We start from the raw sequence: 15300 nt of genomic DNA on the forward strand, positions 1-15300 counted from the left end.
CAATGGTTCCAGCAGTATTTGTTGAAAATATATCTACTTTGTATCTTCAAGAAACATTTTTGCATGTTAATGTGTAAACATATACAAGGGGAACCTTTTAAAATCAAAATTATAGACTTTATATATGCTAAATTGAGGATGGAATTTCCCTGAAGTTTATATTTAAAAAACCTTTAAATCTAAATGACATTTAAAAACATATGTATACGTATAGATGTATTATATATATGTAAGTGTGTATAGATCTACTTTTATATCTAGATATCTAGCTATCACTTGACAGGTGATGAGTGATGAGATATTACTTGATATCTCAATATCAAGTATTGAGTTTAATGCCTCAATACTTCAGTATGTATCTTCTAAAAACTAGGACTTTCTCCCACATAACAACAATAGCTTTCACATTCCAGGAATTATCATTGAAATAATAGTATTATCTAATATACAGCCTATATTTAAATTTTCATAGTTTTTAAAAAATACCATTTATAGTTTTCTTTTCTTTTGCAATCTAGTTTTCAATCAAGAAAGAAGCATATAATTTGATTTCCTTATCCCTGTAGTTCCCTGTGATCAAGAATGGTTCTCTTTCCTTTGTTTGTTACTTCCCTTTCAATACAATGACATTTTTGAAGAGTCCAGGCCAGTTGTCATATAAAATGTTCCTCAGTCTACTTCTGTGTGATTGTCTTTTAGAGATTATATTCCAGTTAGAAGTCTGGCAAGAAAACTACATAGTTTGTGTCTATGTCCCATTGGATTACACTTAGGAGGCAGGGGCACATAATGTCACTTATCCCGTTATTGTTGACAGTACCTTCCTCGCTAACAGGATGGTATCTGCCAGATCTCTCCATTGCAGAGGTTCTGTTTTTCATGTATAATTAATGAAATTTAACAGCATAGCATTTTAAGACCTTGTGAACATCCAGCTTTCCAAATCATTCACCCAACAGTTTTAGCATTAATTGAAGACCTTTATTGTTGAAAAATGATAATTTTTCTAATTTATCATCCCTTCTACCTTTTTTTTTTCTTGGATTCATCTGTAAAGAAGAGCTCTTCCACAATTTTAAATGAAGAGAAACAAATATCATGTCAATGATAAACACTCACTAGTTGTTGCTGTGCTTGTTGTTATCATCCCAGAAGAGAGAATTTCTAATTAGATCAGACCTCTATCATCTCTATGAAGAGATACTCTGGACATTTCAAGAGCCTAAAGAAACAGCCACTTTAGACCATAATTCACATGTAAGATGTGTGAAAACTGAAATGATGAAATAGAGCAATAGATGGGGACATACACCAACGTCCAAATGCAATGATAAGGAAGAGAGGTGGGGTTCAGAAGGCTTGGCATTCAAGTACCCAAGTATCCAGTACTTCAAGTGGAATTGGAGTCTACGTTAGCAAGGTCACTGCCACTGGCATTAAAATCATGCCTCTTTACTACTTAATAAGTCTGCCCGGAAATGTCATTGCTCTTCTTTGGACCTGAATCTCCTCATCTATAGATCATAAGATTTGACTAAGTAATTTCCAGCATTTCTTCCAGCTCCATGACTTCTTTATAACTCAGTTTGTCTTCCTCTGTTCATTCCAGGGCGCGACCATATTAACAGCCCTGACTTCTGTGCTGCATGATGATAAAGAATTCCCCAACCCAGGGGTGTTTGACCCTGGCCACTTCCTGGATGAAAGTGGCAACTTTAAGAAGAGTGACTACTTCATGCCTTTCTCAACAGGTAATAAAAATTTATTTCCTTCGGTAGTTCAGGGTACAGGTTACCTTCACAGGATTTGTTAAACCTGCAGTGTCTACACTTGGCTTCATAGAGTTTCTCTTTGTACACGATCAGGAGCACCACTCCCAATGCCCATGCACTTCCCCACCTCATGATACTTCTCATTATTGGCCCACGTTAGTGAGATTTGAAGGGCTGACCTAGTTCTTCTAAAGTAAGAAAGCTAGAGAATGGTTTGATTGAGTCCTGCCTCATGATACATCACTGTACCACACAGAACACTTTCTAGAAGGTTAACCTTATCTAGACTGTCGTCATCCACCCTAAGGAAGGTATCTAACTCCACAACTTTGAGTATCTTCTATGTGGTGCCTCTCACCCCTAGGTTGAGCTCTGGGGATACAAGTATCCACAAGCACAGAATGGGCACCCAAAGGGCTCTCACCTCAGTTTGTGAAGCAGATGAATAAACAGATAATTATAATCCAGTATGACTAGTGCTGTGAGAGAGGGAAGGACAAGCTGTTTGTTTTTTCTTGTGATGAGAACATTTGAGATTTACTCTCCAAACAACTTTCAAATATGCAATACATTATTATTCACTATCATTTCCATGCTGTACATTATATTCCCATGACATTTATTTTATAACTGGAAGTTTGTACCTCTTGTCACCCTTCACTCATTTCACCCACATCCCTCCCCTTTGGCAAGGACCAATCTGTTCTCTATATCTATGAGTTTTGTTTGTTCATTTGTTTTATTTCTTGTTTTCTAGTACTCATGATTTTACTTTCTCTTTATTGCATTATTGTATTGGCTGGGATTTCCAGGACAGTGTTCAAAAAAGTGGTGCTAGTGGACCTCTCTGTTTCATTTTTGATCCCCAGGAGGTGGTGGAGGTTTAACATCGCACAAGTGATAACGATGTATTATATACATTTTGGTAGATATTCTTTACAGATTAGGGAGGTTTGCCTTCTCTTACCTTTATGATATTTTGACATGAAAGTGTGTAAAATTTTGTCAGATGGATTCTCTGCTTCCATTGATAGAGTCATATATTTTGGCCTCCCTTTCTCCACCAAATATACATATTTTATGTGTAAGCACACAGCTGGATTTGATTTGCTATATTTTGTTCTGGGCTTTTATATTTATATTCATAAGAGAGATTGGTCTGCGATTTTTCTTTCTCAAAATCTTCTTGTGAGATTTCTGATATCGAGGTAATGCTGGCCTCATAAAATGAGGTGGGAATTGTTACCTAGTTTGGGTCTATTTTCATTGCCATCTCCTCCCACTCTTCTTTTTCTGCCCACTTAGTTTTGTCTTTGGAATTCCTATTAAAGTTTGGTTAAACACAAAATATAGTATATGAAAAAATGGGGGTGTTTCAGAGAGTTTATCTTCTTCTACAAAGAGTTCTTCTGTCCTCTGCTAGGCAGTCAGAATGATGTAATGCTTCCTGCTCTCATTCAGTATTGGAAACTAAGATAGTCTAAACTTGACTGTAGGTTTCAGCTGACCTCTCTGAGATTCTCTCATCTGTGGAATTTTGAGAAAATTTTTTGTGTTAGCAGCTTTCCAATGCCTTCTAACACATGGTTTTTATATTTATTCAGATTTTATAGTTCCCATGCTGCAAGATACACCCTTCCACTTGAAGCCAGCACATATTACTAATAAAATAAAAAAATAATATAATTAAAAATTCTATTTCCATGAGGGAAAAAGAATTGTAAGTTTGGTAAGGTTGCGATTACTATCGCCATCTTCTGGGGAAGAAGGAATTAAGGACATTACCAAGAAGTAATGGGGCTTGCCCTGATGATCACAAATCTGATGCAAAGGTTAGGACATCAGGTCCACTGTTTTTTTGACAAAAACAAACAAACAAACAAAAACAAACCAAAAAAACACAACCTGGCAAAGGCTTTTCTTTTTTAATATTGGGGCTTCAAGGAAATATTAATAAAACTTGTTTGTCCTCCTATTACTGACTAAATGGGAAATAGACTGAGGAATCAGATAATGATTTCCAGTCTCCTCCATGTACTACATCAAATTTGGGGACCTGCTTAAAGGGAGCATTGCATCTGCTGAGCACATCCATCAATTTCTCTGCATGGCAGATCACGTTGTGCCTGGTGGCTTTGAGTCTACACAGCCCAGAGCCTGAGGGAATGACCCATTCCCTTCTGCATGGGACAGCCCAGTAAAAGAATATGCAACACTGAGTGGCTGATTCTATCTACCCTTTTACTAATGAGATAAATGATTTCTCTTTGTCTTAATTTTGAACAGTTTTATTATATGTGTTTCAGAGAAGATTGTTTTGGATTGAAATTTTGAGGCGATATATTAGCTTTATGAACTTGGATGCCCAAATCTCTTCCCAGATTTGGGAAGTTTTCAACCATTATTTCTTTAAATAAGCCCTCTACCTCTTTTCCCCTCTTTTCTCCTTCTGGGACTCTAATAATGTGCACATTATTCCTCTTGATGGTGTCCTATAAGTCCCATAGGCTTTCAGGATTCCTTTTCATTGTTTTTGCCCCTCTGAAATGATAATTTCAATTGATCTGTCTTCTAGCTCACTGATTATTTCCTCTGCCTGTTCAGGTCTGTTCTTGAAATCCTCTACTGAATTATTCAGCTCAGTCATTCTACTCTTTAGCTCTAAAATTTCTAATTGATTCTTTTTTATGTTTTCTATCTCTTTGTTGAACTTCTCAATTTCTTCTTTTATTATTTCTTGATATCATTAAATTGGTTATCTTTGTTCACTTGTAGCTCTCTGAGCAGCTTTAGAACAATTATTTATAATTCTTTGTTGGGAAATTCCTGAATCTCCATTTTTTGTAGGCAGTTACTGGATATTTACTGTAGTCTTCTAGTGGAGTCATTTTTCCCTTATTCTTTTTTTTTTTTTTGTGAGGAAGATTGGCCCTGAGCTAACATCTGCCAATCCTCTTCTTTTTTTGCTGAGGAGGACTGGCCCTGGGCTAACATCCATGTCCATCTTCCTCTACTTTATATGGGACACTGCCACGGCATGGCTTGCCAAGCGGTGCATTGGTGCATGCCCAGGATCCAAACCAGCGAACCCCGGGCTGCCGCAGTGGAGCGCGCACACTTAACCACTTGCGCCACCAGGCTGGCCTCTTTTTCCCTCATTCTTTATGACTCCTGGAGGCTTTCATAGGTGTCTGCACATTTGAAAAAGTAGTCACCTTTTCTAGTCTTAATGGACTGACTTCAGTAAGAGAAGACTTTCCCCTGTGGATGGGGGCATGCTGGAATATGCGGTCACCCCAAATCAAGTGATGCAGGGTGCGACATGTGGGAGTGTGTGGTGGCACATTGTCTGGGGTGGGGGGTGTGATGTTTCTTCAGCTCAAGCCACAAGGGTCCACAGTACTGACACCTGTGTGAACCTTGGTGAGCACTGCCAGGGATCCACAGTGGCTGCAAGGGCTATAGGGGTCCTCATTGTTGCCTCCAGGACTGGTGGCTAGGGAACAAGGCAGGCTCAGTGGCGGCCAGAGCTGGTGGTGTGCATACACTCAGCTGCAGTGGTGTGCTGCAGGTCCTATGTCAGGGCAGAAGCCACCTGGAGACACACATGTACTGCATAGGGGCCAGTATAGGTAGCAAGGATCAGGAAAACTAAGGGCTCACTGGCAGTTGCAGAGTACCTGTCTGTTAGCATGACCTCCCAGGCTACACTCTCTCCCCACAGGCTTGTGCACTGCAGAGAACGTTGATTATGGGGATTAGTACAGGGGTGTGCAGCTGGAAGGGCTAGGTCCAAGTGTGTGCCCAGTAGTGGATGTCAGGGGGGGAGTCTAGGCTGGTGTGTTGCACTCATGCAGTAGCAGAGGCCTGAGCTGACTTCTGGTGTTGTTTTCAGGCTCTATCTGGAGTTGGGGGCAGAGATCATGGAGGGAATCCAGCAGCTGGCATCAGCAAACATAAATACCTGTGAGACCAAAGCTGGTGTAATGTGTAGGGGCTCCAAGGTGGCTGCGCTGGCTGTTGGTTTTGTCAATGGTGAAATCTGCTAGGATTGTCTGCTGAGCAGGTCACTGTGAACCACAATTAGTCCCACTGTATGGCTGCTATTAGCAGCCCTTGCATTTCTTCGTTATTCCTAGCCATCTCTATATATCTCAGCTTTACCAGTCAGGGTGGGTTGAAACCCAAGCATGAAGTTTGCACTGTGACCCAAAAGGTTGGAGAAGCTAGTTGTTCACTGACTCTTCCTTTCCTGGTGAGGGGAACTCTTTCTAGCTGGGAAGTTCCCTCTTGGCACTGAACAATGCTGGCTTAGGGGATGAGATAGTCTTTGACATGCACTTATGCCTATCCTTTACCTACCCACAAATTAAAATCCTGGCCAGGGTACCTAGAAAGTCGATTCTGTACTCAAATATTCCCATATATATTTTTTTAAGGATTTTGATAATGACCAAGAGCAAAAGGCAAGAGAATATGTCTTGAATTAATAGCTCAGTTTCTTTTTGAGCTCTGATTGAGGGTTGCAGGTAAAAGAATTCTGCTCCCTAAACTTTGATGTCCCTACCATCTGGGGTAAGACAAGTTGTAATAAACTTTCACAACCTTTCAGCTATCTCATGTTTGTGTATAAGAGAGTTAAAATTTAAAAGCAAGTGTCTCCTATGTTCAATATCATATTTAAAATATCTTCAGATTCAAGTGACTAAAAGAATCTCTTATTTAAGGAAACAAAGACTCTTCAACTAGCAGCTCTGATATTAACCCACTGTGTGATTATATGCAAAGATCTTTGCCTCTCTGAGTCATTACTACATTGCTCTTAAAGCAAGAAAGTAAGGAATTTCGTTAGATGATTTCTAAGATCTATTGCAGCTCAATTATTTCCATGTTTTCTTTCTTCTATGAAGAGTAAAATGGCCAGGCATGTGAGCCACCAGAACAGCTCTATGGACAGAACTAAGACACAAGCTCCTCACACAAAAGGATTGCTCTGAGGAGAGACAGTGAGAGAGACAGACAGAGAGTGTATATGTGTGTGTGAGAGAGAGAAAACACACGTAATTGTTTTAAAATCTGCTCTTCTTCCAGGACCAGTAATATTCTGAGGCAGTGTATATCAGATATGAGATTGGACAGGTAGCAACTGCATTTCTGTGAAATCTAGTTCTTTGAATCATTGAATCCTGGCTTCCTGGAGTTCTAAAGATTACAAAGGGACAAACTTTGCTGAACACTCATTTTTATTTACCCATGGTGAAATTATTGACTCAGTAACTGTTTAATTTTTAATCAATTGTTTATTGCCAAAGTGATACCACAAGATACATAATAATTACTCAACATATGTTTTTGCAATGTAATTGAACTGAAATACTTTCCAGTGCAGGGTTCACAAGTTATGAAATCAGAGGCGTAGTCTTTACACTGTCTTAGAAGTGGAAATTTGGGCGAATCCCTTCAGTTCTGATTCTCATTTTCCTCATCTGTAAAATGTAAAAAATACCTGTCTCATGGGTTCATTATAAGATTCAAATAATATGATATTCATAAAAGTGCTTCATAAACTTCACAGAATGCTACAAATATAAACAATCTTTCTTTTTGAATTAAGGAAAGCAATTTATTTTCTTTTAAGAAAGCACTTTAAATTTCTAGGCATTTTATTAAAAATCTCATAGTGATTTTACGGAAGATTTTTTAATTAGGTTCTTTTGTGTGGTATAAAGTGGCATTTTGATATCATTACATTTAGATGCCGATCTAAATCTGTTATGTTCTTATCTGTGGTATCCGGCCACTGTGGTCTTTCCAGACTGAGTTATTTTTGCTGTCATTAGTTCCCCAGGGTCCTTCCTGAGTTCTCATACCTGGTGACTGCTTGTTAGCCTTGCTTCTCTGCTGCTACAGAAGCTATGGAGGGAAGCTCTTGTCTCTCAGGACCTCCTGCTGCCTTCCTCTAGACTGACTCTTCCTGCTGCAGGACTGAGCACAGTTCATCAGCAGCAATGTAGAAGACTAAGCAACATTGGGAGTTCTGAACTGGGCTCTATATGTGCATGGCTGCTAAGATGGAGACTTCTGTCCCTCCAGGCTGCTGTTGTATGGGCACTCATTCCTTCTTTTCTGAAATGATAATTGGCATATGTGATGTGTCAGGTGTTCTAGGTTCAAATTCCAGCCCTACCCTTTATTAACTGAGCAGGGGTGTATCTGAATCTTTTCAAGGTAACTCAGCCTAAACATTTCTATTACAAAGCATTTTTTGAAGATTAAGTGAACTAACAGGGTGGAAAATATCTGGTACAGAAGAGCTTCAAAAATGTTTCCTCATTCAATCTTGTGGTATTGGTTATATGCTTATTGTATATTGATGTAGCTATGTTATGAAATTAAGATACTTAAATATTCAAAAAACATCTACTTTGGATAAATGTTATCCAAAGTAAATACCCAAATATATCCAAAATAAATGTTATTAATATACTTGCTAACAATGAAGAACCATCTAGAACTATTGTCCATACCACACAACTTTGTAGTTTTCATGATTGTTATTTTGCACTTAATTTTTGATGCACAGAATTTGCTTTTAGTCTTCATATTTATTTCGTCCATACTGGTCATTGGGCAGTATATTCAAGAGGTGCTTCTTTTAAATACCCATCCAACCTTTGCAGGAAATGAGAAGTCATAGTCCCTCACCTGATGATTTTTATCTCATGTTTAGTAGACCTCACGCTTTTATGTTGTCCTTAGCTGGATTGATTAAGGTTTCTTCATTTCATTTTGCTTTTTCTCTGCTAAAAAGAAAGGTATATCCTCTTAGGTGGTATGCTTTAAACTTTTGGTTGACAAATTTTATATTGCAATTGTTTGTCTCTATCTATGCAATCATAGATGAGAATTAGTATCAATAGCCTTAACATGAGAGTAAGAAACACAGTTCTTAGAATGCTGACAACTTCCTTTATTCTATAACATCTTGCATATTTTGTTGAAAACATCTAAAATTTTAGCACTTTTTTACTTAAGAAAAATCACTCAATAGTTTGTCAAGCTTTACTACCACATTATCAATCATTATTTAGATTCAAAAAGTTTTACTTGTCTTTTGAGCACTATTATTTTTGTATTCCACATTCTCCCTTTTCTTGGATATATTTTTATTTTGTTGGACTTTTTTCAAATAATTATTTCGGAAACAGTTTCAAAGTTATAAAATGTCTGAATGTTTACTTGTCCAAAAATGTCTATATTTTGACCTTATATTTGAATTCTGGTTTATCTGGCATAGAATAATAGTTTGAAAAATCATTTCCTGTGGAACGTTTGAGGACTTTACTCCACTATCGTCTATCACTTATAAGCATTGCATATGGTAAGCTTTATTCTAAACTGAGTCTCAGTCTTTATAAATTCCTTTTATTCTCTAGAACTTCTTAGGGTTTCTTTTAATTTATTTTTTTATTGTGATAACGTTGGTTTATAACATTATATAAATTTCAGTTGTACATAATTATACTTCTATTTCTGCATAGATTACATCATTTTCACCACCCGAAAACTAATTACAATCCATCCCCATACACTTGTTTTTGCTTTTCTTGATGTCCTCAGGTTTCAGAAGATTGCGGGAGTGTGGTTCTTCATACCTTAATCCTGCTTAGAACTTTGTGGGTCCTTTAGATTTTGTATGAGTTTAGGATAATTTTCTTCAATTTCCTTTCCTTATTTTTACATTTGGTTATTTTTTCTCTCTTCTTGAAACTCCTATTATGAATTCACTGGAAATTCTAGAACTATTGTCCATACCACTTAACTTTGTTTATAGTGTTTATCATTAGTATTTTGTACTCTATTCTTGGGGAAACTTGTTTTCCCAATATCTTGTCGCTAAATAAATCAAACCACTGCCAAATCTATTATATTACTCAGATATTTATTTATTTAAAAATATTTTGCAATGCATTCCCTAATTACAAAGAATTTTTCATTTTCAATAACTTGTTCTTTTTATATTACTAAATTTATCTGATGGTATTATGCTAATTTCAACACTTTTTCTGTTTTCTCTAAGTTAACTTCTTCATGGGTTAGTGTTCTTTTTTTTTTTTTTCCAGCTTTATTGAGATATATTGACATATAACTTTGTGAAAGTTCGTGGTGGGCAACGTGATGATTTGATATATGTATATATTTCAAAATGATTAGGACCATACAGTAGTCATTGTACGCAGAAGTGGGATTGCTGGATCAATATATACTCAGAAGTGGGATTGCTGGATCATATGATAGTTCTATTTTAATATTTTGAGGAGTCTCCATACTGCTTTCCATAGTGGCTGTGCCAATTTACATTCCTGCCAACAGTGCACACATCCTCACCCGTCAAATACCGTATGATTTCCTTCATTAAGTAGTAGATAATAACAACAATAAACAAACACATAGGGACAGAGATTGGATTGGTGGGTTAGTGTTCTGATTTTTAAGTTTGGTGTTAGTTATGCTGTTGGATTTCCTCAAATATATTTCAAGTCTTGAAGTTGTATTCATGTCTGTGAGTTTCTAGACACTGTCAAATATTTAGAGTATTGAATGCTGGAGCATCTTTCCTCATCCAAGTGAGAACAGATAATGTCGGCTCTGGTTATAGGACCCTCATTGGAAACGGATATTCAAGGAGAGGGATGGGTAACTGCAGCCAAGGGATTTTCCACTGTTGTGTTTGACTTGGTTAGTTCCTGTCTTCCATCTACTGTCTGTTGACCCTGTGCTCCCTTTGGGACTAAGTGGTGTCAGGACTCCTGAAGTACAGAAAAGGGGTCTTCCAAGAGAGTTGGCATGTGTCCACTCTTCTCTAAGATAAGAATAGCTTCCTACACCGTTCTGTTTACTCTGCCTCCTCCTTTCTGTCTCTGATTCTGGCCTTTCCCTGGATCTTCTGGGAAAGGGCACTAAGAGAATCCTTCTTTCTTCTGCTCATATGATGATGAATTCTTACACAATAGACATTCTCTTTCATCATTTGTCAAGATCATGAATTCCAGCCCTTTGAAAATTTGATAGGTTTCAATTTCACTACTAAAACATGGCCATCTCTGAAGTGAGAGTTATTTTCATTTGGGCGTTCCACTGCAAAATTCGATATTTATTAATACTAAGGTGACTGTTTTGTTTAAATCTTACCAGTAGGCCAAAGTGCACTGAAGATAAAACAATATTTATACAAAATTTCAAAGACTTAGTGAAGGTTTGGTGATCAGCTTGTACATGGTATTTATAAAAACCCTTAAGGGCTGGCCCCATGGTGTAGTGGTTAAGTTTGGCATGTTCCACTTCAGAGGCCTGGGTTTTTGGGTTCTGATCCTGGGTGTGGACCTACACCACTCACTAGCCACACTGTGGTGGTGACCCACATATAAAAAGTAGAGGAAGATTGGCACAGATGTTAGCTCAGGGCTAATCTTCCTGGCAAAAAAAAAAAAAAAAAAAAGAAAGAAAGAAAGAAAAGAAGAACAACTTTGGTTTCGGAGCTTTCAATTGCATTTTTGCTCAGTACGTGAATTGACCTCTTCGTAGTCCTGGTGATTTGTCTTTCTTGTGTGATTCTCCTTTTTCTATGGAATTGAAGCTATGCAAAAGTGAAGCTGCAACCTGGACCTACTTCTTTCTCAATCATTGGAAATATTTTACGGATAAATACTAAGAACATCAGTAAATCTCTAAGAAAATTTTATTCCAATTGTTTGCACTAAGTAAACAAGGCAGCATTATATCTAAATATAATATGGTCCCAGACACCATGTTTTAAAGAAGTGATTTTAATGAGAAGTGTCCACTGGACACCCAGATATGATTTTAAATGGTACACAGCTAGAGGTTGCCAGAATGGAATGAGATCCATGATATGATTGTTGAAGTTGTGAAAAGTATGAATTCCTTGTCCATATTGTGACCTAGGTCTCTTGTTTAGTAGTTATTCTTTGTTGAACTCTAATGGAAATGAAACAGCTTTCAATTAAAAAAAAATCTACTGATTTACGAGTCAAAACCCTAAAAATTTTCTAAAAGCACATAGTGATTTGAAGCTGAGGAAATGATTAAAGGTTCAGGCATTTTCAGTTTCCTTATATTTGGTCAATGAACGAGTGAATAACTGCTTTACTGCTAGCTATTTATATTTCAACAGCTTTCTAAATCTTGAAGGAATTATCTGAAATCTGTCTTTCCTGAGACAGCTAGTTACCAAAGTACTACCTCTGGAAGCTCCTTCTTCCCATGTTTTTGTTACTGAGCAAGGGCTCATTGTCCAATGCACATAGAAGCCAATACTATGGCACCTATTTTTGAGAGAAGAAAGTTTTATTTCAAGGTTGACCAGCAAGGAGACAGGAGGCAAGGTTCAAATCTGTCTCCCTGAGCTGAAGCAGGGACAAACATTTAAGGCATTGGGAGTAGGAGTGGTCATGCAAAACACTAGCTTGGCAGAGTCTGATTGGAAGATGAGAGTGTAACACTCTTATAAGTCTAGTGTGCTACAAATCAAGGGATCACTTACTTCTTATTAGGTTTCCCACTCTGTTTTCTTTTTACATTGAGTTCCGTAGTTAGGGAAATTTTTGTTCCTAGGCAGCTCGAGGTCATCTGAGGACAAGGTTTCCATCTTCTGAGCATGCTCCAGCTACATGACTTGCAGTTTTTGCTCATTGCCCCTGCGAGATAACCGATATTTTGTTATTGATACAATGGGATATGAGACAAACCTGGTCTATGATGGTTACATTTTGGGCTCTGGATTCAAAGAGATTGTGTCAGCACACCACCTCATCCACTTGTTAACTCAGAGCCTTGGACAAGTTTTAAAATCTCTCTGAACTTTAATTTCCATGTCTTTAAAATGTGAATAATAATTATTTTGAGTCTATTATATATTCAACAAGTTCTTGAATCTCTACTTGGTATTAGGCACTATTTAGAATGCTAGGGATTTTCAATGGTGAGTGAAAAAAAAAGACCCTAGCATCATGGAATTTATATTCTAGAAGGAAGACATATATTTATGAAACAATCATGCAAATCAGTATATGGTTATAAACCATGTAACAGGGATACAGTAGAAACAGGAAGGAAGCCCACCACGGTGTTGCATGGATATGAAGCAGTGCAGGAAGCCCTGATTGATCAGAGTGAGGAGTTTTCTGGCAGAGGCAGTTTCCCAGTGTTAGACAAAATCACCCAGGAATTAGGTATGCTTATGTTTAGGGAATGGGTATGGATTTGTAAGTTGCAAAGACTCCAAATAGGCTAAGAAATTGAGAAATTATAAGTATTTAGAGAAATTTATGAAAATGTCATAATTCCAACATGTTCTATAAAGGATCATTAATCCATATTTAAAATTATAAAGGTAATACAATGTCGTCATGAAACATTAAATGCAATGAAAGCAAACCACCTAACCCCTAATGTTTTGTGAATTTGTAACTAAGACATATTCATTTTAAATTATGTCCAGTTAAGATAATGAGAATAGGACAAAGAGAAAAGAGCAGGGAGAAAAATGACTAAATTATCCTATTCACCAAACATTTTGCTTTCTGGCCTGACTCATGGTGGCCGAGAGACTATTTTAGGAAGCTTACATACACAGCATGCATGGAACCAACATAGGTTTAGAATATTTCCAACCTTGCCTTCAATATTCTATTCTTCTAAAAAAGCATAAAAGATATTTGAATCATATAGAATATAGAACATAAAGCATAAATATGCTCTGAAAAGAGGATCATGTGGAAACACATGGTGAGTATGGGATTGGAATTGATATTGAATAAAGCTTTTTAAATTAAGTACTGAACTATCTTCCATTTGTTTTTGGAGCTAGCCTTAAACTATCCCATCCTCTAGTGGGTCACTGGATTCCTGCAAAAAGAGATAAGGCATGAATGGGGTCATTTTCACCTCTACATTGTTATTTAATATCTTTCTAGACAATTTTCTTATGAGTATTGTTTTTTTCCTCTGATCTTGCCCTTGCTCTTGAAGTCAGATATTGAACTTCATTGGTGTTAAAACCACATTTCATGGAAGAGATTTAACAAACAGAAGGGAAATGTTAAAATGAGAAGGCTGTGTCCATTCTCTGAGAAATAGATTTTCATGAGCTTCCTTCCAATGCACTCGTGCTGTCTCTCCTTCTCTTGAGAATAGACTCCCTTTGCTGCTTCTCCTACAACTCACTTACAATGCACAAAAGTCATCCCTGAAAATTTGACTTACGACTTGGACTCATCATGATTTACTGGCTGTGTGATCATAGGGCAAGCATTTTGCCTCCATGATATTCAGCATACTTATCAGTAAAATGGGGACAAATCATTTCATTTACAGAGTTATTCTGAGGTTTAGAGGAGCTAATAGGTGAAGAAGAGTTTAGTGAGAAAACCAAGAGTCTTGACAATAAGATACTAGGCTTGGTGAAGAATGGAGACAGGTAAAGTAGGACTCAATGGGAATTCCTGAGGCTGGAACCACTATAACTACATTGCTGCTTTAGTGTCATTATCATTTTCTAAGGTAAAGACTCTCAGCTAGAATTCATGGCAATGGAAGCTATTCGTCTCTAATTTTTTGCACTGATAGGAATTATTTTGAGGAGAGGAGAAAGATGGAAACAAATCTAGTGTTTGTCCTTCATGGTTTTCTGGAATATGGAGATGTGGAAGAAGACTATTGAAGACAGATTCAATAGAAAGCCTTGTGTTTGCTGGCAGCATTTGAAAAAACCAATGGTGTGTATTTCTTCATGTAATTAATTATAATAGTTTGAGAGCCACAGTAACACAAATCTGCTCAGTGTGTGTATTTGTGTTTGCACATGCACGCTGGGAAGGAGTAGAGGGGAAAAGTGTGAGCAAGAGACTTGGCAGGAAGGAGTAAGATCAGGGTCATAAGATATATGTGGTTCTTTAAGTTCAAATTTAAGTATTTTACAAGAACATTATTGACTTAATAACATTATATTCTACATGGTAAATTGATGTCGTGTTTTTTACCCAGTATTGTGTTATTGTCCAGATAGGTTGTTTTTCTTTCTCTTGCTGTTATTAATATAAAATGTCTTTATTGCAAATTTTTGCATGATTCTCGTTTCTTCCTTAGAATAAATTTCTGGAAGTTGCAGTAGAGTGCTAATGAACATTGTTTGAACTTTTGATGCATATTACCAGTCTCTAGGGTGGGCTGCCTGCCCTGGCTGAGCTGGATTAAATCGGTGCTCTAGTGGGTGGGGCAGACCTGGGCTAGCAGGCCCCAGAGAGAACTCCAACGGCGTCTGTGTTAGCATGCCCACACCAGGCCACAACAATGGCCGCCACCAATGTCCCAGTCCCTGGAGAGGTCTCACCTCTCACGGAGATGCACTCAGGGCCTATCAGGTGAGTCTCTTTTCACCCAAGCACTGTGCACCTTTCTTTCTGGTGATTTTAGGATGCTTTCTGAAATGGGTGTGTTTGCGCGCTGG

General features: G+C 37.5%; 1 protein-coding gene across 3 annotated transcripts in view; it reads left to right on the forward strand.

Moving 5' to 3' along the window:
- The window catches only part of LOC101404812 (cytochrome P450 2C19-like), a 114239-nt gene that overhangs the window by 50112 nt on the left and 48827 nt on the right, over nt 1-15300 (forward strand). For 2 of the 3 annotated variants that reach the window (XM_087432306.1, XM_087432305.1), the window contains exon 2: nt 1610-1751. In XM_087432306.1, coding sequence (XP_087288432.1) covers nt 1647-1751 — 105 coding nt within the window. In that variant the 5' untranslated portion in view covers nt 1610-1646. Of the gene's footprint in view, nt 1-1609; nt 1752-15300 lie in introns of those variants that run through there. The other variant, XM_087432307.1, reaches the window with a different exon arrangement.

This window comes from Ceratotherium simum, chromosome 6 (genome assembly GCF_057802395.1).
Source record: "Ceratotherium simum simum isolate JZ-2026a chromosome 6, ASM5780239v1, whole genome shotgun sequence".
NCBI classification, from domain to species: Eukaryota; Metazoa; Chordata; class Mammalia; order Perissodactyla; family Rhinocerotidae; genus Ceratotherium; species Ceratotherium simum.